The 26,401-nt window shown below is 44.7% G+C and overlaps 1 protein-coding gene across 1 annotated transcript in view; it reads left to right on the top strand.

Moving 5' to 3' along the window:
- The window catches only part of Mid1 (calcium-permeable channel component Mid1), a 79,215-nt gene extending 52,831 nt beyond the window's left edge, over positions 1-26,384 (top strand). The window contains exons 2-4 of the mRNA XM_078182568.1: positions 21,589-21,811; positions 22,650-22,862; positions 24,784-26,384. Of these exons, the coding sequence (XP_078038694.1) occupies positions 21,589-21,811; positions 22,650-22,862; positions 24,784-25,733 (1,386 nt within the window). The 3' untranslated portion in view covers positions 25,734-26,384. The remainder of the gene's footprint in view (positions 1-21,588; positions 21,812-22,649; positions 22,863-24,783) is intronic.
- Positions 26,385-26,401: the final 17 nt, after the last annotated feature.

Raw genomic sequence — 26,401 nt, 5'->3', positions numbered from 1 at the left:
AGACAGACAGAAGGAGAGAGAAAGAGGGAGAGAGGAAGTTGCCTTTGGAGACACAACTTTTCCTTTCTCACGAATGTCCCTTTGTTTCGCATTATCCTGGACCGACGCTCAGTTCGCTGGCATCCTGCCAGCCTTGGGAAGGTTTTCGGGCGATTGTCGGCCATCGGAAGCGTCGGATGCGATGGCACACACCGGCTGACCCCGTGATCGCCGGACTCGACGTTCCCCAGGGTGGTTTTTACGAGGAACTGCAGCTAGAAAGCCAGCCTGGCCAGATAAGAGCACCGGTGATCTATTAACCTTTTTTACGGCCGATAGAAAATGTAACTACGACTGGTAAGGGCCGGATAAAAACGGCGAAACGACCCGGCAGACGTCCCATCGCCTTCTATCCGACCATCGGAAACCAGAGCCAGTGATCGGCCAGTTTGTTGCGCTGGTGAACTAATCTTACTGTCGCTTTTACCAGAGTAACCGTGCCCGCTCATGTGTGCACTATATTACACGTATCCTTATACCGCTTCTCGTACTTCGCGCCGGATCTATTACATAGTGATTTTTTTGCTGATACGCGCCACGTGCCCCTTTTATACGATGCGATTCGTTCCACTTCATTGAGACTTTATTGCGATGCTTTCCCGTAATTTGTTGCTTCCTGATGAATTCGTATATTTGATTTTACTTTATTCTGCTTTATGGTTGTTACGTGCTTCGGTCGATGGATCTTGGGAAAAATGTTTTGCAGTGGATCAGTGAGGATTTCGAGTCCTTGAAGTTTGACACTGGGAAATGATATTATTTTAGTTTCAGTTTTCGGGGTTCAATCCTTGTGTCTTGGACCCCAGGTCTTTCTCCTCTGAAATCAATAGTTCTCAAGACGTAGAAGTAAACGCGGTTAGCAACCATGAATTCGGGGCGATGTTCACCCCGGGGTATGAAGGATGGTTGGGAAAAAATTTCTCTGGAATATTTTTTCGAGTTCTATATTAGATGTAGGTTTCATCGAAATCTGAGGGGCCATTTGCCGAACGTCCCTTGTCCGTGTCCCTGTGGGGTATTGCTGGGGGAATGGGCATGGATAAATGGTTGCTGCGACTATAGACGGAAACGTAGTACTGCGCAACACTGCTAAAATCGTATTTTATTACAATTAGAGAAAAAGTGAAAAATAATAGTCGAAAATTGTCAGCATTTTTGCTGGCGGCACACTTTTCGGTCAATGTACAATAATAGTGTAACATAGAATCGCAGATCAACTTTCGAGAAATTATTATAAAAGGGAAACTTCCCTCTACTACATCACATCGTTGAGGATTCGGGAAAGAATTTTTCAAACCCCGTGTAATCATTTGAATTTGCAAAAGTTATAAACTGAAAATCATCTTCAATTTCCTACGTCATTCCATTCCAAGAAAATGTCTTCATTAGAAATAAATTGAAAGGTGTTAGATCAAAAACTGGTTCGCATAAAATCAGCAAAAACAAACTGCAGTAAAATATTTTTGCGCGAAGTTACAAAAGTCCAAAGATCGATATCACAGCGATCCTTTCTTTAGTATGGCGTCCCGGACATGTGACAAAATACTTTTGCTCGGGTAATGTATGCGCGACACGTGCGTCGCAGATGCGTGAGCCCCTATTTAATAGGTGACAAGCGTGATCGGGCACGTATCGCCCAAAGGGGGTGCCAATATTCTGATTGGTGGGGCCCGCATACCTTCCGGGGATGGCCTCCCCTAGAGCCGAGAATTTCTTTGCACAGTCACCACCCCTGAATTCGGATGCTTCCGTTCGAGTTAATAGTGAACTACGAAACTGTATCAGCATTTCATGTTGCCTTGATTTCCATCCCCTATTGCAATATAAACACTCGTACAACGCCAGGAAATAGCGATCTGTATGAACGTTTGGTGTCGCGTTTTCTGAAAAATAAGATGCCGCTCCTAATTTCGACAAAAACGCGTTGCAGTTTGTTGCGAGTGACATTCAGACCACTCGAGTCACAGTGTAGCATCCCCTGGAGCGCCTTGAGATTCCTCTCGTATCTTCATTTTGCGGAATAAAAAGGGTGCAAACCGCCCTCGAGGCTGGCGGGGCCACATAAATTACGACGAGGCCATATAATCGGTTCGTTCTGCTGGGTGTTATGAGCATCCCGTTGATCTTTGTATTAAAAAAACTATCGGGAAACCCATTAAAGGAGCCCCGCTTGATTATCGCGTGAAATTACTGGTCCGGCAAAATTTCCTCGTACGACTTCGGGCTATAAAGATGATAATGGTGACAATTTATTAATGGCAGCTGTTCGACCGATAAGATAGGTAAACAGAAAACGATAGAATATAATTGTCAGTAAACCGTGCAGAGGCTAGAGTAATGCAATATCATTACAGATGAAACACCATTGATTAAATATTGTAAGTAGACCTTTATTTTGTGTTAGACCCGGGTTAGATCTGTGATTGGACTGTAGTTTTTCGCGAATATTTTCGGAATGAATGTGGAACATTTTTTTCGCAGGAAAAGGTTATGTAAAATATCGCGCTGTGCGGCATATTAAAATTTCATCGAAATCAGGGAGGTGGACGCAAGAGAGAGGTTGTAAATAATTAGGGAAATGTTTAATCTTGGCAGTGCCATAATTTCCAGCTGTCTTGTTACGTCTCCTAAGAGGGGACATCCGAGTGCAACGGTTTGAGCAATTATGCAGAGAAGACGAGCAGCGGAGAAAGAGGAGAAATAAAAGAGAGTGGAGGAGAATGGAGGGTGTTTAATTAGAAATGGGCAGAGTGGGAAGCAGGACGAGGAAATATTCGGCGGAATCTCGGGATCCGCTGCGGCTCCTCGATTGCCCCTCAGCGCACTAGCGGAAACCGCGATTCGAAGCGTGTCGCAGACGTCGCAAGCGGATTCCGCTCGCGGAAAGACGGACGAGCGCCTCGATAGGGCCACTACTCGTTACCGAGACAATTACTCGGAAGACAGCCGCTTTCCCGGCAAGTGTCGCTTCCCCAGGCTGCACAAAGGCTCGAATAACTTGAGACAAAGCGCGGTAAAGTGTGTCTCGAGAACACAATGTTCCCCTCGCTGTTCCATGCAGTCCGCGTCCCGTTACGTTCTAATTAACGAACGGTTATATCCCGCCGCGCCGGCTGAATCGTTTAATCGTTCCGGGAAAGGGATTCCGGTTAGACGCGAGCCGCGAAATGCGTTTTTCCGCTCCTCCTTTCCGCAAACCGTTCCGGCGACCTCGGACCAACTTCGTTTTCCGCTTCTAATCGGATCTATCGCGGTTCTCCTGCGGCCTCGAAAGATCCCAAATCTTGCCGCATCGTGCTACCGAAACGCTCAAACAAACATTACGAACATTTGATAATATCATATACAATCATTTTAAATAAATGTAATTATGGCAATCCGGGATACGGGATCGATCCGCGGAATTATTGTAAACAATTTCAGACCAAGAAGGTTAATTTTCAGGTATTGATGCACGAGTTACTTAATTTCTCGAATGCTACTCCTATGGGTATTGAGAAATTATCACCACAAAGCGATGGACGACAGATTTAAATTAAAACATTAATTATAGTGGTACAGTGGCACAGAACTGTTCAGAAGAATCCACTGTATCGATATCGTACAAAATAAACAACACCGTAAAACAAAATTAATTAATACAATAGTTTAAGCAAACTTCGAGAAGTTATTAATTATGTTTTGCAGTGTCCTTGTTTGTCCTTTTAAATGTTTTTTTATATTCTTCGGCGACTCTGCGTTGTGAAATTTACATTTTAAAAAGCCTATGAGATTAATCTAATTATCAAAAAAATTGTTCCATTACAGCCATGTAAAGCCACGAAAGCCCAACACTGTTCGGTAAATGAAAAGTCAATTATCCTATCGGCAGACAAACGTCGATTGTAGACACGTGCACATGACATCGGCCGTTAAAGGGTTTGGACATCGGAACAAGGGCGGGGCGAGCACATCCAGGAAAAATGGCGCGAGAAAACACGTTAACGCGAGCGAACCGGCCGCGTTTGATTTTATTCGAGCCGATGCGGTGGTTGAACCGAGCGCCACACGTACTAACATCCCCGGCTATTAAACGAATGCGTTCATGCCAAACGACGGTGACCTACACACGACTATGTACGCGTTCATATATATATGGGGGCAGTCAGTAAACGCGTCCGCTTATTAAACTTCCGTATTACGCTGTAAATACGAGCCGCAATGAATTTCACCGGGCGACAAAGAGACTCGAGAATCTCCGATATCCTGACCTGCGGCTGAAAATGAAAAGTTCCGCGCTGCTCGCTCGCTCGCTCACCTGTTAACTGGCCGGGACGACTTAATCCGTCGCTTGACTTCGCTTCTCCATGATGCTCCATTTTTTCCTAACTATTCGTCCAACTATTATCCCGCCGCAATATTAACGACGACATGTACTAGAGATACGTAGGTCGTCCTTTATTTGAGTTACCATAACGAACCATCGCGGAGACAGAGATACTGGACAAAGTCGTTTTGATACCCCCCAAGCTTATTCAACTTAGAAATGCCTCTAGAATAGCATGCTTAAATTGCACAATTAGTACATTATTTTATTTTTGTGGCAGTACTGATGTAGAAGTTGGAAGTGCTTGCGAGAGCCTGTCTTCTAGGAACGGGCTATTTCCTGAGATTCCATTGCAGAAATAATTTTTACAGGTTGTACTCCTCAAACATGTTGCTCGTTTCGTGAAGGATTTATTAAATTTCTTAAAACAATTTCTGAAGATCGCATTTGTGCAACTTCTTAAAATGACGAAGATTAAGAAATGGAAAGATATTAGTAACTGTAAGTAAGAAGACTGAGATTTCATTCGTAAAGATCGAAAATCCTCGAAAATCCTTGTATACAGCCAATCGCGTGCGCGTCGGGTGCGCATCGATATTGACGCAAAGCGATCGGCCAGGTCCCAGTGAAATTTTTATCGGCCGATATCATTTATCTTCGTTATGCGCGTCGCTATTCATTATCTAGCCGCGTCCGCGCGCCTCCTACGTTTCCGACCGTAGCGCGTCGACGCAACGCGACGAAAAGTAGTCGTTAATGTACCGACGAACGTCCACCGCGCAGGCGAATATCCGTCCGGAAAATCCCCGTCCCGGCCGCTTTCATTTTCCGAAGCGAAATTAATTGGACCAGGGTTCACGGCGGCCAACGATATCGAAAACTTTGATGTTTGAACTGCGGCGGGTCCGACCCGCCCGTTAACGAAATCTGTGTCGCTGAGGGCCGACGAGCGGCCCGAACGATCCGCCATCGCGCTGCGCTGATCCAAATAAATCGATCGCTTCTGGTTCCCACCGCGATTTTCCTGACTCCGAAATTTGCTATTCGAGCCGTCGGTGTATTAGGTCAAACAAATTTATCATTCTCTGTGAGGTCCTCACAATTTTTGAGTTCGGAAATTGATGTTGAAGTGTTGCGATTTTTTGGGAAAGTTTGAAATCTCTTAGAGTCTCCGAAGTCTCTTGTTTTTCATCAATTTATTATCACAGCAGAATGCAAGAGAAATGTATTAATTTGAGATATCCATCCATAAATTTCTGAACAATTCAATTGCTCAAACTTTACAATAAAGGGTGCAATTTCTCAGCGATCTTGATCCAAAACTTAATAATTGCTAATACTTCGCATTTAAAAAATAGTTAATCTCGGACTTCTATAGATATATATTTCTTTCTCTAACCGAATCTCATTCCAAAAAAAGGCAGCCGATTGTCATGAACGTCTCGTAACGGAATTCTCGCGGCGACGCGGACGCCCGACGTCGAAATTTCCTCTCGTGCGTGCATGATTGATGAGACGGTTTATGGTTGACGTTTCATGGGAAGCGAACGATTTTGATTCCCCGTGAATTCGTGGGGAACGGATATTACTCTGAGAAGGGAGTAAACGAGGACAGGAAATAAGGGAGGGGGATGGTGCCGCGTAGAGACGAGAGATGCAAAGAATACAAGATTTGCGCGAATAACGTTGCCGCAGTTACTCGAATATTTATCGTCTATCCCGGTCCGTGCCTCGCGGCTGGAATAGCTGCTCGAAGGGTTAATAAGACAATAAATAAGAAGATGAAACACCGAGGCGCATGCACGGGTTCGCTGAATAACCGCTGTTATTAACCCTTTCCGCTCGAATGGCGAAACTTCCTGTATACCTTAAGAACCGTAATCCAAGAGCATTCCTCCACTTTGTTTATTCACACCCACCTATCTAGTAGTGTTCATTCAGAGCTGACCCATGCTCTGTTCTCGGTACAATTCTTTTCTGTTCTCTTGCTTGCAAATATTTTATTTTGTGGACTAGACAAGTGTGCACCCATCTCTTTGTACGATTCTTTTATGTTCTTCCATTTTCGAAGTCGTTCCTTTTCTATTCTTTTACTTCTAAATATTTTATTTTGAGGAATTGACTACGTCTCACGTTGCTGTTCATACGATTTCTTTGTACTCTTTCATTTTCAACCTGTCTATTACATGATTCTCCACTATTATCTTATTTTTGAAAAGTTTATGTTAAGGACTTATTAATATTATCATTTCATAACTAATTTTATTATTTTCCCCTTTTCTGCGACAGCTACTACAAGCTTAGAGTCGCTTGAAACGGGAAAGCGTGTATACAGATACGAGAATTATTAAAACGCAATGCAGCATGCAAAGTTAAACACACGCTGAAAATGTTACCGAAACGATTCAGCAGAACGGTAGAAGATTCCAAGTGGCTTCTCCTATTATATCAAAACACAGTCGGTCATAGTCTAATCTATACCCGTTCCTATTTGATCAATTTCTAACGTAGCGAATCTCGAGCGACTAGTAAACAGTGAAACTGCGTAAAAAATTGGTAACAATTCGCGGCAGTTTAGGATACCGTTTCAACGATCACCGCGATCACCAAAAAGTCGAAGGATGAAGGATTCGATCGACAGCGAGTACGCAGCGGCACAAGGGCTGGATTAGGGGATCGTAGGTGGTAGGGAAAGAAGATCGTGGAAGGAAGAAGCGGTTCGACGGCTAGGCCGAGGAAGAAGCAAGGCGTATAGGGGTGCTCCGAAGGCTGGATTCAGGAGGAGTAGGATTTGGGGTAGTGCCGGTAGGGGAGGCAGGGGGTTGGAGCGGATATGGGCCAGGTAACCGGGTCACCGTGACCGAGGGCATTGCTTTTGCAACCGCGAACCACCGCCACCACCGACAGCGCCACCCCGTCCGAGCTCCGGCACCCTCCAGCCTCCCTCGTCGAATCCTCATCCCTCTTTCAGCCCTTCTCCACTTCCAGCAATCCCCACCGACGCGCTCCTCTCCTCCATCGGCACTCCGCTACTCGATACGACGCGCGAACAACAGTTCCACCTCCCCGAGCTTCCAATAGGCATCCACTACTTTGTTCCCCGGTGTTCCGTCGACGCGTCACTCTCTTTTCATCCACCCCCCCTCTCTCTCTCTCTCTCTCACTCTCTCTCTCTGCCCCCCTTTTCTTTTCTTTTTTCTTCTCTTCTCGTCTCGTCTCGTCTCTTCTCTTCTCTTTTCGCTCTTCTCTGTTCACTTCTTTTCATTCTACTCGCGCGAGTACTTTCCGTTGCTCTTTCCGCCTCGGCGACGAGCTGTACTTTCCTTGATTCCGTTCGGTGAATCGGCTGCGATGCAATTGCAGAGGTTGGATAGAGAGTGGATAGGGCTGGCGTTCTGGAATTCGACGCGGTCGAGTCGCCGGAACTCCGCGGCTCTTGAATATGACTCAACAAAAAGCCGTTCGGTAGAGGTTCATCCGCCAAATAAACTTGTTTTTTCGTGTATTCGTGTTCGGTGAAACGGTTTCAGCGGACTGTTTAGGGACGGACAGGATCCGATTGTATGATCGAGGATGCGACTGTTGCTGTATAATTTTCGGTATACTTTGGAAACTACTCAAAATGAATCTTTTAAATCCAATAACACTGTCATCGTTATTTTGCATCATCTATCTTGTACATTTTATTGTTTTGTAATTTTTATGGGATAAATTGGTGCACCCCAGGAGAGACTTTAGGAAGTATTCCACTATGGGATCTGTAAAATAAAATTATTTGTTGAAATCTCATTTTGTTTCTCTGATAAAAATTCACTTAACTTTTGTGTTTAAGCAGAGTGTGAAAGAAAAGTGGGTGAGAACTATTTCATTTTTTTTTTAGAAGAGAATGAGAATTAAAAAAATTAGAGCGTTCATTCTGCATGACATTCTTCGCCTTGTGCACAATGAACTGCTTCACGCTTGAAGTTCCAGTGATTTGTAGAATACAATGGAGCTCAGCCACGTTAAAATTGTATCGAATCAAGCAGTGGTAATTCGATCGTTGCCACGGAGGGTTGGTCGTAGGTTTCGTCCAGTTAGCATGCACTATTCGTAACACTGTGCTGCGGCTCTGCCTTCGGGAACGCCGCTCTCGAATGGAACGGTCCACTTGACCGCGTCTACCATCCCCGCCACAAAAAGTAGTCGATCGAGGGGGCTAAGTGTCCGTGAAAGGTAATAGAATTCGCCTGACAAAATATTCGTTTCGAACTAAACGTCACTATTTATTTGGGAAATACTGGCCAGATGATTGGGGCCTGTCTCATTGTCTTCTTCCAACACCCTCCAACAACGTTACTTCAAGTATTTATCTTCGCAGCTGCATTGTTTTCTGTGGTCCTCTAATTGCAGTGTTCACTGTAAATATAGTGCTTTAAGTATTTATTATGAAAGGCTGGTATTTATCATTAGCATTGTTTTTCTATATGTTTCTGTGGATAAATATCTTGTACTTGAAAAGGGGGTGTGGTGTCTATTATTTTATAATAACTTTTGTTAGTGGAATATTTATTGTAGGGAATGGAATATTTGTCAGCAGCATTATTCTTTTAACAAGAGATATTTAAAAAAAGACGCGTAGGTGTATACAATTTTGTTCAATTATTTCATTTTTGTAATGCTTGTTACGCGAGTCCAAGTATTGTTTTCTTGCGAAATTATTTCGCAATCTCCAAATTCGTGTAAGCAAAATTTGACGTTTAATGACATGAATAAGAATATCTATTTTTTATTAAGTCTTCCGTCTAGGTCTTCGAGCAGGCATCGTACACGCGAGAGGAGGGATGAAAGGATTTTAGCGATGGAACTTTGCTCCGAAGACAGGGAACAAGTTGCACCGCAGAATAATTGATATAATGTATCGTGATGCAGAGTGTGACTAAGTGACGGGAAACAAGGAATAACAAGCGATAATGTGAAAGAGGGATGAAATGAGGTTAAAAATAGGGTTAGCGAGGTGTGCTCGAAATTTTCCGCGAGTGTTCGATACTATTCTCTATTTTTACCGTGAATGCAAATAGTTCCCCTGGTGATCGCATTAGCAATTTTAGTTGAGCAGTTTCCGCAAGGGGATAGTGGATAGCGTACGCGTGAATAGGCGAGGGTAGGCAGTCGCTCGGCGAAAGAAAAGAAGGCTGGTAGAAAACGGAACCGGAGAACGTGCTCGCTCGCGATCTCTCGAGTAAAGAGCTCGCGAGGGAAGCGAGTATTAATAAGAACCACCTACTCGTTTCCGCGCGGTATTGTGCAAACCGCGTTCTTTTCTCCTGCTAATGCGCGCACGTGCGTCCCTCCCTTTGCACTCCCCCCTCTCCTCTCTTTCTCTACCCCTCCCTCACTCTCTTTTCCTCTCTTCTTCGTTCTCGGCGTCCCCCTCTCGCCGTTTCCTCTCTTTCTCTTCCCTGCCTCTGTCCAACGTTTCGAGACACGCCGATCGTTTCGAAACGAATAGACGTAGAAAGAGAGTGCTTCGGACATTAATGGGCGCCGCTGTTCTCTTTCGCAATTAACGATCGTTCCTCGTTGACCCGTATTTTGGTAACACGACTCCGCCTCTATTTTCGTTAGAGCAATTTTCGATGAATATCGAATTCCGCACGCGTGCACCCCGAACGAAATCTCCAATGTGTCGATCGCTTTTACCCCACGTGTTATCGACGACGGACGGTCGGTCGATCGATCGATCAATCCCTCGAGCACCCCCAGGGCCGAGTTAAGGCTATCTCGTACCCTGGCCACTCTTCTATTCAATCCTCGAATTAGTATAACCGTGTCCCTGGGACCAGATGTCGTTATGAATTGAAACGCAAAATGTCTGTTCCACTTCTCTGCCTTTACTTATCAACTCCATGACATATTATTACTCCATATATATTACTCCATGAAGAGAATTTGAGAGAAAGATAAGATTTTGCTTTCTCATCTTGAATCGTTGGACCTTGGACACATATATTTTTTTGGACTTTCATCTTATCCTTGAACTGCCGATAAATTAGGAATCCTGAAATATTCTATTTTACATAAAGATACACAATCTACAACGCAAACAATTTCTAGGACAGCCTAACACATAAAGGAAGCATGTGCTATAAATGAGGTGGTTTGATCATTGCCGTAGCCCTAGGAAGATTATCATAGCTAACTGTCTTATTAAACGCTGGCAAAATGCGTCGGGTAATTTCCACGTGCAGCGTTCCGCCGTTTAATTGGTAGCGCTGTCGAGACGCAACGTGAAAATTCGCTCGCCTGCAACCGGCCTAAAAGTTTCGGTTCACCGCGGACGCGACGTTGCTGGCAAAACTGCATGCGAACTCTGGCCCTCGGAGCTGCTACCCTGCTGCTGATGCTGCGCTCTCTCTCTCTCTCTCTCTCTCTCTCACGCTCTCTCTCTCTCACACGCTCTCCTCTCCTTATTCCCAGTCCTCCCCGGTCGCAGGTAATTAATCTGGCGCGCGCGCCAAGTATGGCACTGGTGGCCTCGAAAGCGCGTTTATGACCGGAGCGCGACGTAAACGAGAAGCGCGCCGGGACCAAAAGGGGCTGCGGTTTCCGGCTCCGTGAGCACCATTTGAAAATTCCCACCGGGGAAATTCGCACGTACACGAGACTAATTTCTCGGATTCCGCGGCGGCGTCTTTGTATCACAACGGCGACTACTGACGACCGATCGTTCCGAGCTGCGTCTATGCGAAAGTTAACAAAATTATTTGGAGCTTGGAGTGTAGCCGGTGCTACAAGCAAAACCATTTTTGGCATGCTAAAAATTGCAAACAGTATCTTAATATTTTGCTTGCCGCGTCACTTACATGTCGGTGACACCATATCTGGCTAATTTCATCGGGATCAACAAAACTCAATTTTCCCATTTAAATACGATTAATCGATGTACTTTTACTTTGTTAAAGTTTTGGACTTGTTGTACTAATCAAAATGTTAAACCAATCTTGATTATTCGGATCACTATTGCAACTATGTAGAGAACTGAATGTAGTAAAAGTGTAGTCAAAATAGGTACCACTGTTCTACTACACTGGCGAAAGAGCCCATCATTTTTCAGGGTACTATCTATTATAGCGTGGGTCATAAATCCTCCACAGTTTTTAATTGAATCCTGTAGTAGATAATCCCAAAAAGTTCATCTCGTTGTCGGCCGATGCACACAATGTGTGTCTACAATCGTCTTTCAACAAAGCAAATTGCACAATCGAACGGGTGAATGCTTAAGAGACAATGGAACATTAGGAAAAATTAATCACGCTGCTCGCGCACGTTCATATTGCGTAACAGTGTCGGATAATTCCTGGGACGTAGTAACATTTCATTATAAAATATAAACGGCATTCGAGCAAATCGACTTCGCACGAAACGTTGTGTCAAATTTCAACGCGCACTCTGTCGGAAATGTTGCGACTCGATGTTAACTTTAAATAAATTTGTGCGTGGGACCAAGCACCATGGTTTCGAGGAAGAGACACTAATAACGATGATTAATTTAATGGCGACCCCTTGATGCAAACGATGCATTACGGGTAATTGCTGCTGACGAGTTCGGTATAATCCATTTAGGTAAGAAACGGCCAAGAGAGAGAGAAAAAAAAAGAAAAAATTTCCCCTCCGCGCGACCAGAAGAGCGAAGCGAGAGACTCGAAGTATCTTGGCCGAATGAAGTGATTCAAAGGCGACGGCGCAATTTATCCGGCTCGTCCACCTTTGGTAGTGCTTTCGTCCTACTTACCTCTCCTCTCTTTCTTCAAATTACAAGCTAATCGGCCGGATGCTCCACAAGTCGCTTTGCTGCTCTGAATTTCGCTAAATGATACAAATGATGCGTGAGACGCGATAAAGGCTGCGACTCGTGGAAAATTCAAGTGCGCCATTAGAAGATGTAGCTTCGCGCGGAAAATAGACGACGAGTTTAATAAACGAGTGGTAAATTGATCCTCTGGTGTGCCATTTTATTCTTGTAGCCCAGAATCTATGTGCTTCAAATACTTTGGCTTCAGTTCAGTCAACTGTCTAGTCAAAAAAGTCCTTCTCCGTCAAGCATTTCCACCGTAAATTAAGTATTACTTGTAGAGCATGATTTTTAATTGAAAAGAAGATTCTTTTCAATTATAAACACTTTTAGATCGTTAAAGGTTCTTGAATTTTAGGATATAACCTTTCTCGTCCCACAGCGCAAGTTATAATCGTTTAAGGCCGACCGAGTTCATTGCGACCGATTTTCTTGCTGAATATTGGACAAGTTGGAGTGACGTGTATCTTCAAACTAAAATTGCGAGTGCATTTCTACGGTAAAGTGACGGACGAATTAAATTCGTTCGGGGTCAGAGGATGAACAGATCCGGGAACGGAAAAAAATCACGTAAATGTCATATCGCGCAACTTTAACTTGTCTTGTATTATTAAATCTGCTTCTTCAAATATTTTTAAAAAGTGCAACGGGTCGGAGTTTCTTGCGCAGTTATCAGAAGCTGAAAAATGTAAAAGTCTTCCCTTGGCAACGTGCCTGAAATGTCTATTGAATGATGCGGTCTTGTTTATACCTCTGCCACGATTACTATCTTCGTTAACTTAGGAGATGAAAATCCGATGTTTCAGCAATATAAAAACATTTTTCTCATTCTCAGAAATATTATTTGCAGTTATTGAGTCGATTGACAATCCAATTCCAAATGATCTGTCAGAATCCGTTCTGCACCTGCACAATATTGATTTACCTGATATCGAACACTTTGTCATGTTGGCAAGCGAATTGGTGAAAGTTAGCCACTGACGTCTGAAAAAGACAATAGAATTTTTGGACCAAACTAATAGTAGTTAGGAATAGTTCGCAACCGTATGGACAATCTACGACGTTGTTCGACCGCCCAAAACGTTAATAGCTGTAACTCAGCACACTAAAGCAGTCGGTCATATTTTAGTATAGACCTTAGTATCCTCGTTACGATCTTCGCTGACGAGACTTTGGGGGTAGTAGCGTTGTCACCGGTCTCGGACGTCGCGGCAACTTAGGGTTTCTCCCACTCCTGCGGTGGGAACTGCGCGATACTGAGGACGCAGCCATGACAGGCTGGTATATCTTCGTCGTCAAGGAAGTATTACACAGTTCCTTGGTGTCTGTGCAGTACGTGTACACGTGCATGAGCGTGTGCATGTGCACGTGTGTGCCAGTGACACGCACGATGACGAGGGAGACTATAGTTGGTAGGGGTAGCAAGAGCCATGGCTGGGCAGCGTTGCTTTAGGGTAGAAGCTTCGTCCTTTTCGAAGAAATATCTCTATCTGTGTGTGTATATATATATATATATATGTGTGTGTATGTGTGTGTGTCAAATGCTACGCTGATAATTATCTCTGATGCCAGCTGCACCGTTTTCCAGATATTTCTTCTCAAAGGACACCTGAAGCCTCAATAGTGGTGGACGTTCCTATCTCTTTGATTACTAGACTGCCAGCAGAATTTTTATTGTACTTTTCATCCTTGTACAGCATACCTAAAAATATAATTCTCTGTTTCTGCAGCGTCGAAACTGAGATAGAAATATTCGGGTCTGTTCCGGCCCTCGTTTTCAAGGACTCTGATTGACCTTTTGTTTTAATTCGTCTTGGAACTAGAATTAACCAGTATTCTGCATTAACAAGCTGATTTTTCACAATCGATATTAAGAAGTACTACTCTCAAATGCTACTAAAAATTGTCAAATAACATTCCAAAAACAACGTTTACCTTATCCTTGTTTATATTTAAAAATCGATTAAAAATGTAACTGAGTCACAAGATTCAATTTCATGTGCATAAGATACATTAATTGTATATCATATAAAATGGAAATGCTGTAGGAGAAAAAAGTTATTTTGGATTTAATGTTGTAATGACTCCGAGTGCAACGATTTAGTAGGCGCAAGAGTGCGCATGGGGATAATGCAAATTCACAGCTCATTGGTCAAGGATTAACACTCGTGTGTTTTAATTTGAAATACTAAAGTCCTTCATCTCCCGGAAACGCGACCAAAAATTTAATGCTCGTTAATGTTTTCGGTTTTTCTAGCACAGCAGCGCAAACGACAATAACAAGATTCTCCTGGCGGAGCAGTCGGCCCGTTTCCGCTCGGCGACGAGGCGCGTTTCATCCCGGTGATGGACCGCGTTAATTTCTTTTCACCAGGACTAATGCGTATCGGCTTCGAAATAATTCTTTTCTTCTCGCTCCACTTTTCTCTCCGCGAGACTCGTGAGCAGGAGAGAGAAGGGAGGCGACAGATAGAGAAAAAAAGAGAGAGAACGAGAGAGAGAGAGGGAGAGATCCGTTGTGCATCAGTGTCAGCGTGTTTTCACGTTTAGTCGACGCGTGGGCGTGTGCAGAAATATGTACAGGGTGTCTTCTGACATCGTCCGAAATTACTGTGAAATTATTGACTGTAGGGAACAACAGCGCAGACCATTTTTATTATCAAAGTTTGCAGCCTCACGTGAGATATGATACTGTACATTTGCCGGAGTGGGTAACCTTCTGGTGATAGTCTTGTCTTTCGTCTGACTGAAAGATTGATTTGATTTACAGACACTATCCATTTTCGATTGATGATTAGGTCCAGCTGGTAAATAGTAAAGTCCAGATCTTTATGCAAAATAAAAATTGTTTATGTTAATTGTAAAAAATATAAGATAGATGATAATGTATTTCCTTTGTTAGTGATTGTAATCACTTGAAAATAATATAACAATATTCTCAAATTGAAAAATGAAAGTTATTTCATTAGTAATATACACTATTAAATCTATGAAAATGAATTACAATATACTGACGACGTTAGGACTTTATGTCTTATTCCACAGCTTGCAAACATATAAATTGATTACATACATAACGAAAGATCAAGATATATAATTAATTTTTCCCTGCATTCAAATTTTTCACACTACCGTACCTTTAAATATCGTCATCCTCGAAGAATTAATAAAGAGAAATAGTGCTGTGTATCGAATTTAGGAAACAGAAGATGGCATTTATCTTTCGCACACTGCGTCCTTTCACGCAGTCGATAATCTGCGAGAGATTTTAAATCATCGCAGATTCACCCTGTATACGTATAAAAAGAGAGAGAGAGAGAGAGAAAGAACGAGAGAAAAAGAGAGAGTGAGCGGAACACCCGCGCCCATGCAACCGCTCGTAATTCGGCCCGTCATTGTTCGCTCCGGATTCGTGACATTAATTTATCCCTCTTTCAGAATATGCGCCTGAATAATCCTTTGTCCGAGTCGGGTCGTCGAGATCAAAGACGACGGGAGCAGCCTCGAAATTAGCAATGCTCTTTGCGCGAGCGATTCTTTTGTAACGCGCGCGCGCGCCCGCACGCTCGTTCTCGCTCGTTCTCGCTCGTTCGGGCTCGCTTTGGCTCGTTCTCGCGCTGCGTTTAATTCGAGAACGAGTGTTTGCTGCACGCGGCTCGGCGGTTTTTAACCGTCGCCCCGTTGCTAATCGGGAAACCGATCCGCGAGTCTTATCCGCTCGCTGGCTCGTGGCATTGGACTCTAAACGAGCGCGAGGAGCCCCGATGATTATTTCCTGACACCCTACTGTCTACGCCAAATCATTTCATTCATAACAGCACGAGGATCGAATTTATTCTCGACTCATCGCGTTTGTAATTTCTTCGCTGAGCACATCATTCATTTAGAATAAACTCTTCATGACACTTGAAACTTTTAGTCGAACATGTCCCATTTTTTAGGAATTCGATTGGAGATCCAATAAAATAAAAATCTAGAGAAAATTTCTGAATGTATTTACAGATGGTAGATTATTCAATGAGAATAGCACTGTATCTCCGTAATTTGTTCTACTATCCAATCGCTTATCTTCCCGATCGACATTCAACTGTATGTCGAATTTGCAGCTTTTGTACACAAAGCTATTTTAACTTCAAAATTTGTGTCTCGAATGCGTATGAAATTGACCTGATCTACTCATACACTCCATACATTTTTAACAATTCTTCAAACGTAAACAAATTTAATAAAGTAAAATATACTTTGAAAAATATAACAGTTTTTAATAGTGTCTCAGAGTCGCCATTCAACTGCAATGGGTTGAATCGTCCTTGAAATAACATCAGTGATATCTCCATTTCTTCCAAAATCCCTTGAGTTACCTCCAATATGCTATCTACAAGAAGACGATTATTATGTAACATAGAATATAAGCATGAACATCGATTACAATATATAGGTTTTCAAAAATCATATCACTGTAAACGTATAGAATTTACAGTCCAGCTAACACGTTCACCCAACTATAACCAACTGGAAATGCTATTGAGCTTAAATGTCCGGCAATGAACTACCTCCGATTTAACATCTTTAAGATCAGTGTCGAAAAACGATGGCCTGCGTTCGCAGACGCGACATTGAATTTTCGTACCTGTTAGTGTTGCGACAGTATCGATTACCGTCGCCCCATTTCGGTCCCGCGAGGCACAACGACTCCTCTGCCGCCCTCCGGCCAGGGGGACGCAGCAAATTCGAAGATAGAGCACGAATCGAGCCGTGAAAAAGTTTCGGTTCGATGGATTCTCCGGCTCCGGCCCCCCTGTGCCTTTCGTCCGGCGATGTTACGGGGCCAGGAGGGCAGGGGGGATGGTCGAGCAGCTAACGAGCAAAGAAAGGGAACGGATTCTTTGGTAAGGACGCGAGAAAGGGTGGGCTTGGTAGTAGGTTGGCAGATAGGTAGATAGGTAGCTACACCTGAAGTACACTCCAAGTTGGCTGACCCAATTCTCTCCAGCCTCCACCGAGTATCCGCGTTCGAGCTAGGCAGATGCGGCATCCTCCGGCTCGTCCGCCCCTCACCGCCTCGCCCACGAGCCTCCTGAGTCCAACCCCCCTCGTCCCTCTTCGTCCCCGGGTAACCCCCGCGTGGCCCGTTCCACAAACCAGTGCACGCGCCCCCGCGATCCTTCTTCCAGCCGCGCTCCTCTCCCTCTTTACACCCCCAGACCTTCTCCTCCTCGCCATCCTCCTCCTCCTCCTCCTCCTCCTCCTGCTGGTTCTCCAACCCCCTCGTTTCAACCCCTCCATTCTTTTACTTGGATCGCTATAATGGAGAGCGGGGCTGCTCTCAAACGATACGTCATTTCCCGATTTCCTCCTCTAATTCTCGAGCCTCGGCCGTCGTTAGCCCCTGCCACCCTGATGGCCAACTGACTGAACTAGCCCCCAGTCCACAAGTCGATCGACTCTGCATGGGACCGGCTACGAGCAAATTCTGACCTGCCAGGTTTATCTGAAATGACAACGCGGACTGTCAGTGAAGCATGAGGTCTCGGGCGGAGGATTTAGGTCTCGCGGAAAAGTCATTTTGCTTTGCGGAGGTATGTCGGTTTCAGAAATGAAATAGAGGAAGGACTTCTTGAAAGGTGGATATTGTTAAGTGGTGAAAAATGATGATTGGATGTTCAGTCTATAAGAAGATTAACAATTAGTGAGGACTATTGTCGCAAACTCGTAAAAGCCAGTCCGTATGTCCTTAACCCCTGTGTTTAGAGACCATCTTCACTTCAATTTTGAGAACCACTTTGACTCCCCAATCTTGAATAAAATTTAGTTTCTCATTTTTTGAAGACCAGTCTCATAAACAACTTTGACCACTTTGTCCTCCCAATTTTGTAGACCATTTTCACCTACCAATTTCGAGAGTCATTTCTAGTCGCAGCTTTGAGGATCGTCGCACCTCTTCAAGTGGTCGGTGAACAATAAAAATAGCTACGTGCCAAAGATATACGAACTAGGTCCCACCTAGGTCGCTATAAAAATTGTCTTGGACATGTTCTCTTGTAAAAGGAAAATGAAGGTTGAAGATTTTTCTGTAAAATCGTGATTGCCCGCAGGCTTTTTGGACTCCATTTGAACGAAAATTCAATGTCGACCGCGAACAAGCGTCGAACGGAGATAACCCCATAAAATCGCGTGTTCCATCATCTCTAGACACCCAGAAGTTTCGCCAGTAAAATAGAGCGCCCGGTTTTATCTTCCATCGTCCGGGTGACCGGAGACGCGCGTCGTCTACCGCCATCTGTGTCGAACGCCGGGATCCCTGTGTTTTACTGCCGCCCCTGGGCTTTATTAGTGGTGCCGAGTGGAGGGATTACACAGGGTGTTGCCGGCTAGCCTGTAACCTGTTACCAGCCTAGGACCTATCAACGGCATGAATTTCTGCGGAACCTCGTCCTCGGAAATGAAATTTCGATTCGTGTAACTTACTTATTTTAAATGAAATTTGGCCAGGTTTTTATACATTCGCGGAGCTCGTGACAAATTAAGTAACTTTTGCTGGAAGCGTTTTTCGATATCTTGCACCTGTTGGAAGTTATGATGGTTCAAACGGTCCGGGTGTCGTTTGATGCGTCTACGCCAATGGTCACCTGAGTTTTAATGCTCACGGGTACTTTAAGCTGCTGTAACTTTTAATGGTGGAGGAATTTTGGAAAATTGTTCGAGCACAAGATGCTCAGTTTATAAGAGTTAGAATTTATTTGAATTTTGTTAAAAAATTGGGGGTAGATGTTATTTTATAGGTATAGAGTGAAACTAATCCACACTATGATGTTTTAGGAAACAGATATACTTTATCGAATGAATAAAATCTTAGATACAGTTCACTGTGTTTAGGTATAGAGACTAAAGATACTATAACTTGGGCACCGTAATTTGAAATACGATACAATTGCAACAAAAAAATCTCTGATCGATCTTCAAGATGTCATTATAAAGGAAAAGCTTTTTTTTATAAAGTGACGTTAAAACGAATCTCTAGAAAACTTTGTATAATCAGCAAAGTCCTCTCTGAACGTCTGAATCTAGGGCTCACAGCTCACTTTTAGATTAAAGTACTATCAAAATCCCCCCATAAAATAGCGTATCAATGTTCGAAGTATAAAAACGAGACTTCCTTTTATAAAATCACGTCGACACAAATGCAGAAAAAAATAAATTTTTTAACAACGTCGACTCATTCGAATTTACAAAATTTCGAATCAAAGAAAGCAGCTTTAATTTCTCTAAATTGTTCTCTAAATTCTCTAGATTGTTTTACAATGTTGTATTGCAAAGATCAAAAAGGTGCGATTCTAGAAAAGAAAACCTGCATCGGCTGTGCTGAAACACCTCGTCGATCGCGACAATAGGCTCGTAAACGGTTAGAACGTCCACCGGTTCGCAGGAGTTTGTCCCGGTCATCTCTGGGCATAAAGTAGAAAGGCTCCCGTCCGCGGAAGACTTGAGTAGTTCCGCATTCTCTAAGAAACCGGCGCCATTCCAGGAGACGTATCTCGACTTCGAGTAGAGCATCAGCCACGCGGATGCAGCTGGCAACGGCGCAAAGTGCGCTCCACCCCTGTAGGAATCAAATAAAAACGAAAAAAAAAAAAAACAGGATCCCGCGGATCTTGATCGGACGAGGAAACGACACGACGTTCCAGGGGGCTCGTATTCGATTACGAGGGAACGTTTAGCAGAGCAGTTTCGCGTGCCAGCATTCACGGCGGATTCGCGGTGAATGGGTTGCGGGACGCTGATTCGATTCACGGGAGCTCTTCTCGTGGTCCTCCGGTGAAATTTACCCCCGTCGTTTTCTATTTAGCTCGACCCGCAGATAATCGTCGCGCCCTCGATCGCAGGAACGCCTAACCTCGGCGAGATTATCGTTACTTGGAATTGACCGCGATCGGTGTATCGAAGCTAGATAGCTGGACGCAATTTAGATTGCTGAAAGAAGGAGCTAACAGCATTTCGCGATAAGCAGACTAAGGATCTCGAAATCAAAATCACCCAAGTCAATTGCAGAAACTGGATGAAATTGCACGAAGTCTGCTCTTTCTTTCGGTAATTCTAATGTTGGTTATATTGTTAACAGTCCTGTCAGTTTGACCGAATTTAATTTAAAGACAAATAACATAAATGTATAGCTTTTCCTAGCTATGTTCTGTGAATGTTCGAGGGTTGAATTTTCTTGTGAGTAACTTAAGGGATGTTCACACAACTGAGTCTAGAACTTTTTTACGGTCTGAATTAAACGATGCTCGAACAGATGGAAGTTGTCTTCATTTAACGTTCAAAGAACTTTGAGTCGAATTCTCTTGTTGGCTATCTCACGGGTTCTCTGTTTAGCTAACGATTGAACTTTCCTAAGACTTAACTTAGGGGACACTCACACTGCGGAAACTTGAATTTCTCTACAGTCCATCTAAGCTAAGGAATTCATTTTTCTGACAGCTGAGTTAAGGGATATTCCCAAGACCTAGAGTTAAATTTTCGTACGACCTAACTTAAGGGATGAGATTAGAACCTTCCTGCAGCTCTTCAGAAGGCGTCTTCCTTTCGTCTCCAGGTTGTGCGCAGAAAATTGAATAACGCCCGGCTAAAAAGAACGAGAGAGGAGAGTGAGAGAGAGAGAGAGAGAGAGAGAAAGAGAGAGAGAGGGAGAGGTGCTGGAGGATAACTCGGCTCGGTGGATAAAACGTCCCTCCTACAACCGGAGCGTAATTATAACGCGGTCCTGGAGGTTGCGCGCGATTGCGGGCAAGGTAACATTTATAGGATATGTAGGTCAGCTACTGACACGCCTTATTGCCTCCTCCAACCCGATCACCCCAAATAGACCTCCGAAAACGAAGTAAGGACGAAACGACCGTGATCGCGACGCTCTTTCTCTCTCTCTCTCTCTCTCTCTCTCTCTCTCTCTCTCCACTCCATCTGTCCCTTTTCCTCTATCTCTTTGGATCGCGGTTGCCTGGCGCCACCGCAAGTAAAACGCCGATTACAAGGAGCTGGATCGTTCGTCCTTAGGGCTACGGTTTCGCGCTAACTTCTAATACACAGTTTAGCCAAAGGTGTTTACGCTACCGTGGATTAATCGAGCGAATGGAATAAGGGAACGTCGAATTAGCTTAATTAAGTAACTCGTTCTTCTCAAATGAGAGTGAGAAGCTGCATCCTTTAAGTCATTATGTTTCCGGCAACTTTAAATGTATTTGTTTAGCCTTTATTATAATTGATGCAGACTATTTTTATTCTGCGTGTAGATCCAAGTCACATTTTTTGAACGAAATGGACGCCAAAGATTTTGTAGAATATTTTTAAGTTGTGGATGTCGTAGATGGTGAAACATTTGTCATGTCTCAACGGTCGACTTGTCTGTTTACAGGAGGCGTATAGAAAATGGGTGTGCAGCTCCCTGGTGCCTTACTTTGCTCATGGGGGACCGCAGGACTCGGACACCTCGGGAACGAGCTGGAACGGAAGCAGACTCAGGCCCTGCAGGTCCTTCTGCCAATCCGTGGAGCAACGTTGTCCTTACTTGCTTCCCGGTGATCGCGCCCCCGCGTACCCCACGCAATACGCCGGCGAACCCACCTTTCTTTGCAGAGGTAACACTATCAATTCAATCATACCGATTCCTCCCACATCGATCGAAAACTAAGAAAATATGACCCTAAAAGCCGCGTTTAGACCTACGGTGCGTGGGTTCAGAGTACCCAATTTCTATTAAGATTCCTTCTGACGAACTTGGATCCTCTTATACATAATAAAATAGCTGCATTGCACGAAACTACTGAAAACATGGCACGAATTCATTCAGGAATTTTAAGAGAATGCAAATGTTATGGCTGCTGCAGGACTCAATGCACCGGAGGATTGATGAACGAGGGTAGAAACATTCTTTGGCACCCTCTCGTGTTCCCAAAGAGAACCAAAACAAATAACATAAAATATACATTAAATAAACGTGAATTAAATTGTATCCAATTCGGTTCTCACCGCAATACGTGCCGAATATCAACCCCAAGGATGTCCAACAAAATGAAGATGATTTAATTACGGAAACTAAAACCAGAAAATCAAAATGTATCAGAAAAGATATGTTAATTTTTTCGTATTTTAAACATCCTAGTAAAATTCATATTGATTGATCGTAATAAAAATGCATTTTCAAAACCTCCCAAACATTGGCGTCGCTCGTAAGTGACCGACACTACCCCGGACGTGTTAAACGTCGTTCCTACAAATCGGTCACTTCAAATCTGCAAGTTCGCGTCCAATTAAAACGGACAGTACCGTGTCTCTGACATAGCCAGCAGTTTTAACAAAATTAACGAAAGCACGACTGATGCCAAGCCAGGACTAGGTAGTCATTGAAACACTGACATCAGAACCACGAAGTAGAGAAAAAGAGAGGAGCTGTTTTGGCAAACGCACTCGTTTCAGATCCGAACATCGAGGAGACCGGCGAGCAAGCGGCGCGAGCGTTGCACAGCAGCGGGAAGGACGAGTGCTGTTTCCGCGTGTGCTCCGAGGAGAAGCCAGGAACAGGAATCTGCGCGAACTGCACGAACCGGGAGCCACGGAAACGCGGCCGAGTCCACGATCCTCCGACGGCGCCCTACTGCGAGATTAATCCTATTCAGCCGGCCTCCATGGGTACGTGTCTTATCCTGGGACCGTCTGACGCTCTCCGGCAGCGTCGCGAGAATGCTAATCAAGAACCTCCCTCAATGCCGATTCGTTAGCGCATCATCCCCACCCTCTTCGCTTAGAAATTGCGACGCTTCCTGCTAGCCAGCGGAAAACGAACGCGTGCTGGCCGACTGCTAAACGGTCTGGACGGTAGCCTAGGCTCTAGCTGTGTCGTTTTCTACCTAGGTCTAACATATCTTCGTAAAGTTGGGTCCTAGCTTATATTAGTCTTTCCAAAATTTTATAGTAGCATATACAGTATAAAGACATTTGGAAAGGTAGGTCCTAGTGACTTATGCGAATCTTGACATATCCTTGACCAACGCTTACGTAGATGTTTGCTAAGTTGTGTTCTCGTCTACGTAGATCCATGAAAGATTCGGTCCTAATTTATGGTAGTTTTCGAATGTTGAGTCCCAGTCTATGTAAATCCTTGCAAAATCGTATACTAGCCCATGTATATCTCTGCAAAGTTTATTTAGGTCTTTACAAAACTGATACCAATTTTATATGAATGTTTCCAGAGTTAGGTGCCACTCTACTCAAAGGTGTGTAATCGTGAAAAAGGTTCCGAAGAGCAGGATTCGATACTCTTCTCGTTCTCTCCTTGCCTTCTCTCCCCTTGCTTTCTGTAACGTGCTAGGTTCTGAAGGGTATCCTGATCCCACCAACCAGCCTAAAACCATCTACTCCGTCAGATAATGCCAGCCAGTTTCGTTGAATAGAAAGCCAAAGCAGCTAAACAAAATCCCCAAGACGGAGCCTCTCGATGGCGGTAATTTATAAGTGACTTGCTATAGCCTAACTCAATCCCATCTAAAAGTCTCACACAACTTTATCTTCTTCTCGAATTCGGCTGTTCGCCTAGCCAGCTTATTTCTCGTTAATAACTGTGTGTTGAAGCTGTCAGAGAAACATTGTAACGTATTCCACCTTCTACGAATTAAAAGTTTGTCAGCAATGACTCACTGTTCAATTATTACCCAAAGACATGTGAACGTCTTTGAGGGTAGCTAAAGTATCTCAGCATCGAATCAGCGGGTTCCACAACTCTAGTCTCCACTAATTCGTGATCGTCGTATTTTCAACAACTTACCAAACCGCCTGCATCGACGTTTAAACGTCCGAATCGATGAAAACGATTAAATCTCCTATCGATAGCTACCAACGGGTGCTTCGGCGCCAGTGTGAACCATGGTATAGAGTCGAAAGCTTAGTCGAGCGGCTACAAGGAATTTTATCTTAGACGTTTCCGCTTCGTCACCCCCTGAACAATGAATTTTTCAATTAACCCTGCCTCTGAGAGATATCGACGGCTCTTGGACCGTCGTACTCCCTCGAATACCTATCTGGGGGCTTAGAAAAAGAACCTAGATACCTTCCACCTCTTGGACCGCCTGGCCCTCGCTTTACAGTGCATGATCTACTTTTGCTGACCCCAGGCAGAGTTTACTCTATACTAATCTCCTCTATCATTTTATTTCGAAGATATCCTCATTTTGCGATTGAACTCTTCACATCCAAATAGTATGTTTTGGAATGGCAGCTTATTGTTTCGTCCTGGGCCCACTAGGGGACTCGTCAGTAAGGCGTTCTAGCGGGCCCTGCCTTAAACAGGGATAAGGGTAAGGACGGTTTCGATGTATATATACAAATCGGGACGGTTTTTAGGTAGTGGCTGGAAAGGAATCTATCTACTGGCGAATGGCGGAGGTACTCGTTACATTATGTACAACTAGTGTTAAAGAATCTAACTAACCCCTATAAATTATTCGAATCTCAAATATCAATCAGAAACATTTCCTTATCAACGGCTTCAGTCGCCACAAGAATATCTACCATCAAATATCAGAATAAAGATCATTGTGACTGCTGTCCCGAACAGGTGAGAAATACGCCCAGCCGGGTTCCACGGAGAGCAGCGTGGACGGTGTGGAAGAGGGGTCCTCGTCACCACGTTCCGTGATGCAGCAGCCGCCGCAACCGCAGCCTGGCACCTCTTTATGCGGGAGCGGCGGTGTGGGTTCGATCCCGAGCGTCTCGTCGTCCGATCGTCCGTCAGCTTCGATGATGCCACAAGCTGTGTGGCTATGCTCGTTGGCCAGCATGCTGTTCAGCCTGTCAACGTGCAGCTTGCTATGGGTCCCGAGGGCCGTGTTCCAGGTGTTCAAGCCTCTGTTCACGGTTCACAGCGGTGGCAGTCGGAGTCCTCTGGGCAGCAGCGGCAAAAAAACGAGTCGACTGGGTGCAGACCTTGTCGCTTGGCTGCACGGTAGCTCCGTCGGCAGAGTAAGTTACGTCAGCGCACGTTATGGTGCGAAGTGGATGCTCGAAAAGTGGATGATGGTCGAACGTCGGTGCCGGGGCGGTTGGTGGTTCGGCTGGTGGAGGTGGAGGAGGGCAACGAAGGGCGAGGACCGCCCGCGGGTGTCCAAAGGATGTGCATCGCGTCCCGGTAGACCCGGTGAACCTGGTCGAGCCGGCGACGCTTCTGCCAGGTTGTACAGCGATCGAGGTGTCCGCCAGCCGAGGATCTTGGTGCGCGGGTCCTCGCCACGGGTCTGCCTCTGGACGGGGGACTTTGGACGATTCGCGGCTCAGTGTCGGTGCCGATGGTGGCGGTGGTGGTGGCGGTGGCGGTGGTGGTGGTTGTACCGATGGTGGAAGTCAAGGTGGAAGCCAAGGTGCAAAGGCGAGAAACGTCCTCCAGCCGGCCGGAGAAGAAGATCGAAGAAGATTGGGAGCCAGGACCGTTCGGGAGATGGTTTCCGGCAGACTCCAATTGTTAGGCGACCTCCAGGCTACCAGCTTCCCTCCAGGAAGGACCCGCCATAGGGTCGGCACAGAAGGGACGCGGACGCGTGACACGCAGGTATTTTCTATCGACAAACCGAAGCTCCCCACGCGCTGCGTGGACTTCGGGTATACCTTCCAGGATCAGACGCGACCCTCGAGAAAAAAGGGTCTCGAGAAAAGGGTCCCTCGAGAAAGGGTCGCGCGACGGACACACATTCCAATACCGGAGCCGGTCGAACAGCGCGAACATGGTCCAAGCGGAACGACGACGGACGACCGTTTCGGAACGAAGACGAAAACAAACGGCGACTGTTTTCCCTGAACGGAAGAGAAAGATAATGAGTGAGAGGGAGAGAGAAAGAGAGAGTGAGAGAGTGAGAGAATGAGAGAGAGACAGCACGATGGGAGTTGTTTGATTTTCTTGTTTCTTTTGGTTTTTTGGTAATCCGGAGAAATTTGTTGGATGCGCGTCGACGACGGCTCGGCTCCGTAGACGCCGAGGAGAACGAGAAAAAGAGAGAAAGAGGTCGGAGAGGGAAAGAGCGAGGAGAATCTTAACGTCTGTAGCGAATAATAATGGATAACAATAATACAATAATAATTAATAAATTATAAATATTAACAATGATAAAAACGATGATGAACGATGATAATGATAATGATGATGATGATGATGATGATCATGATGAAGATGATGATCATGATGA

The sequence above is a fragment of the Augochlora pura genome, chromosome 6 (assembly GCF_028453695.1).
Source record: "Augochlora pura isolate Apur16 chromosome 6, APUR_v2.2.1, whole genome shotgun sequence".
NCBI classification, from domain to species: domain Eukaryota; kingdom Metazoa; phylum Arthropoda; class Insecta; order Hymenoptera; family Halictidae; genus Augochlora; species Augochlora pura.
This window is presented reverse-complemented; position numbering and strand designations above follow the sequence as displayed.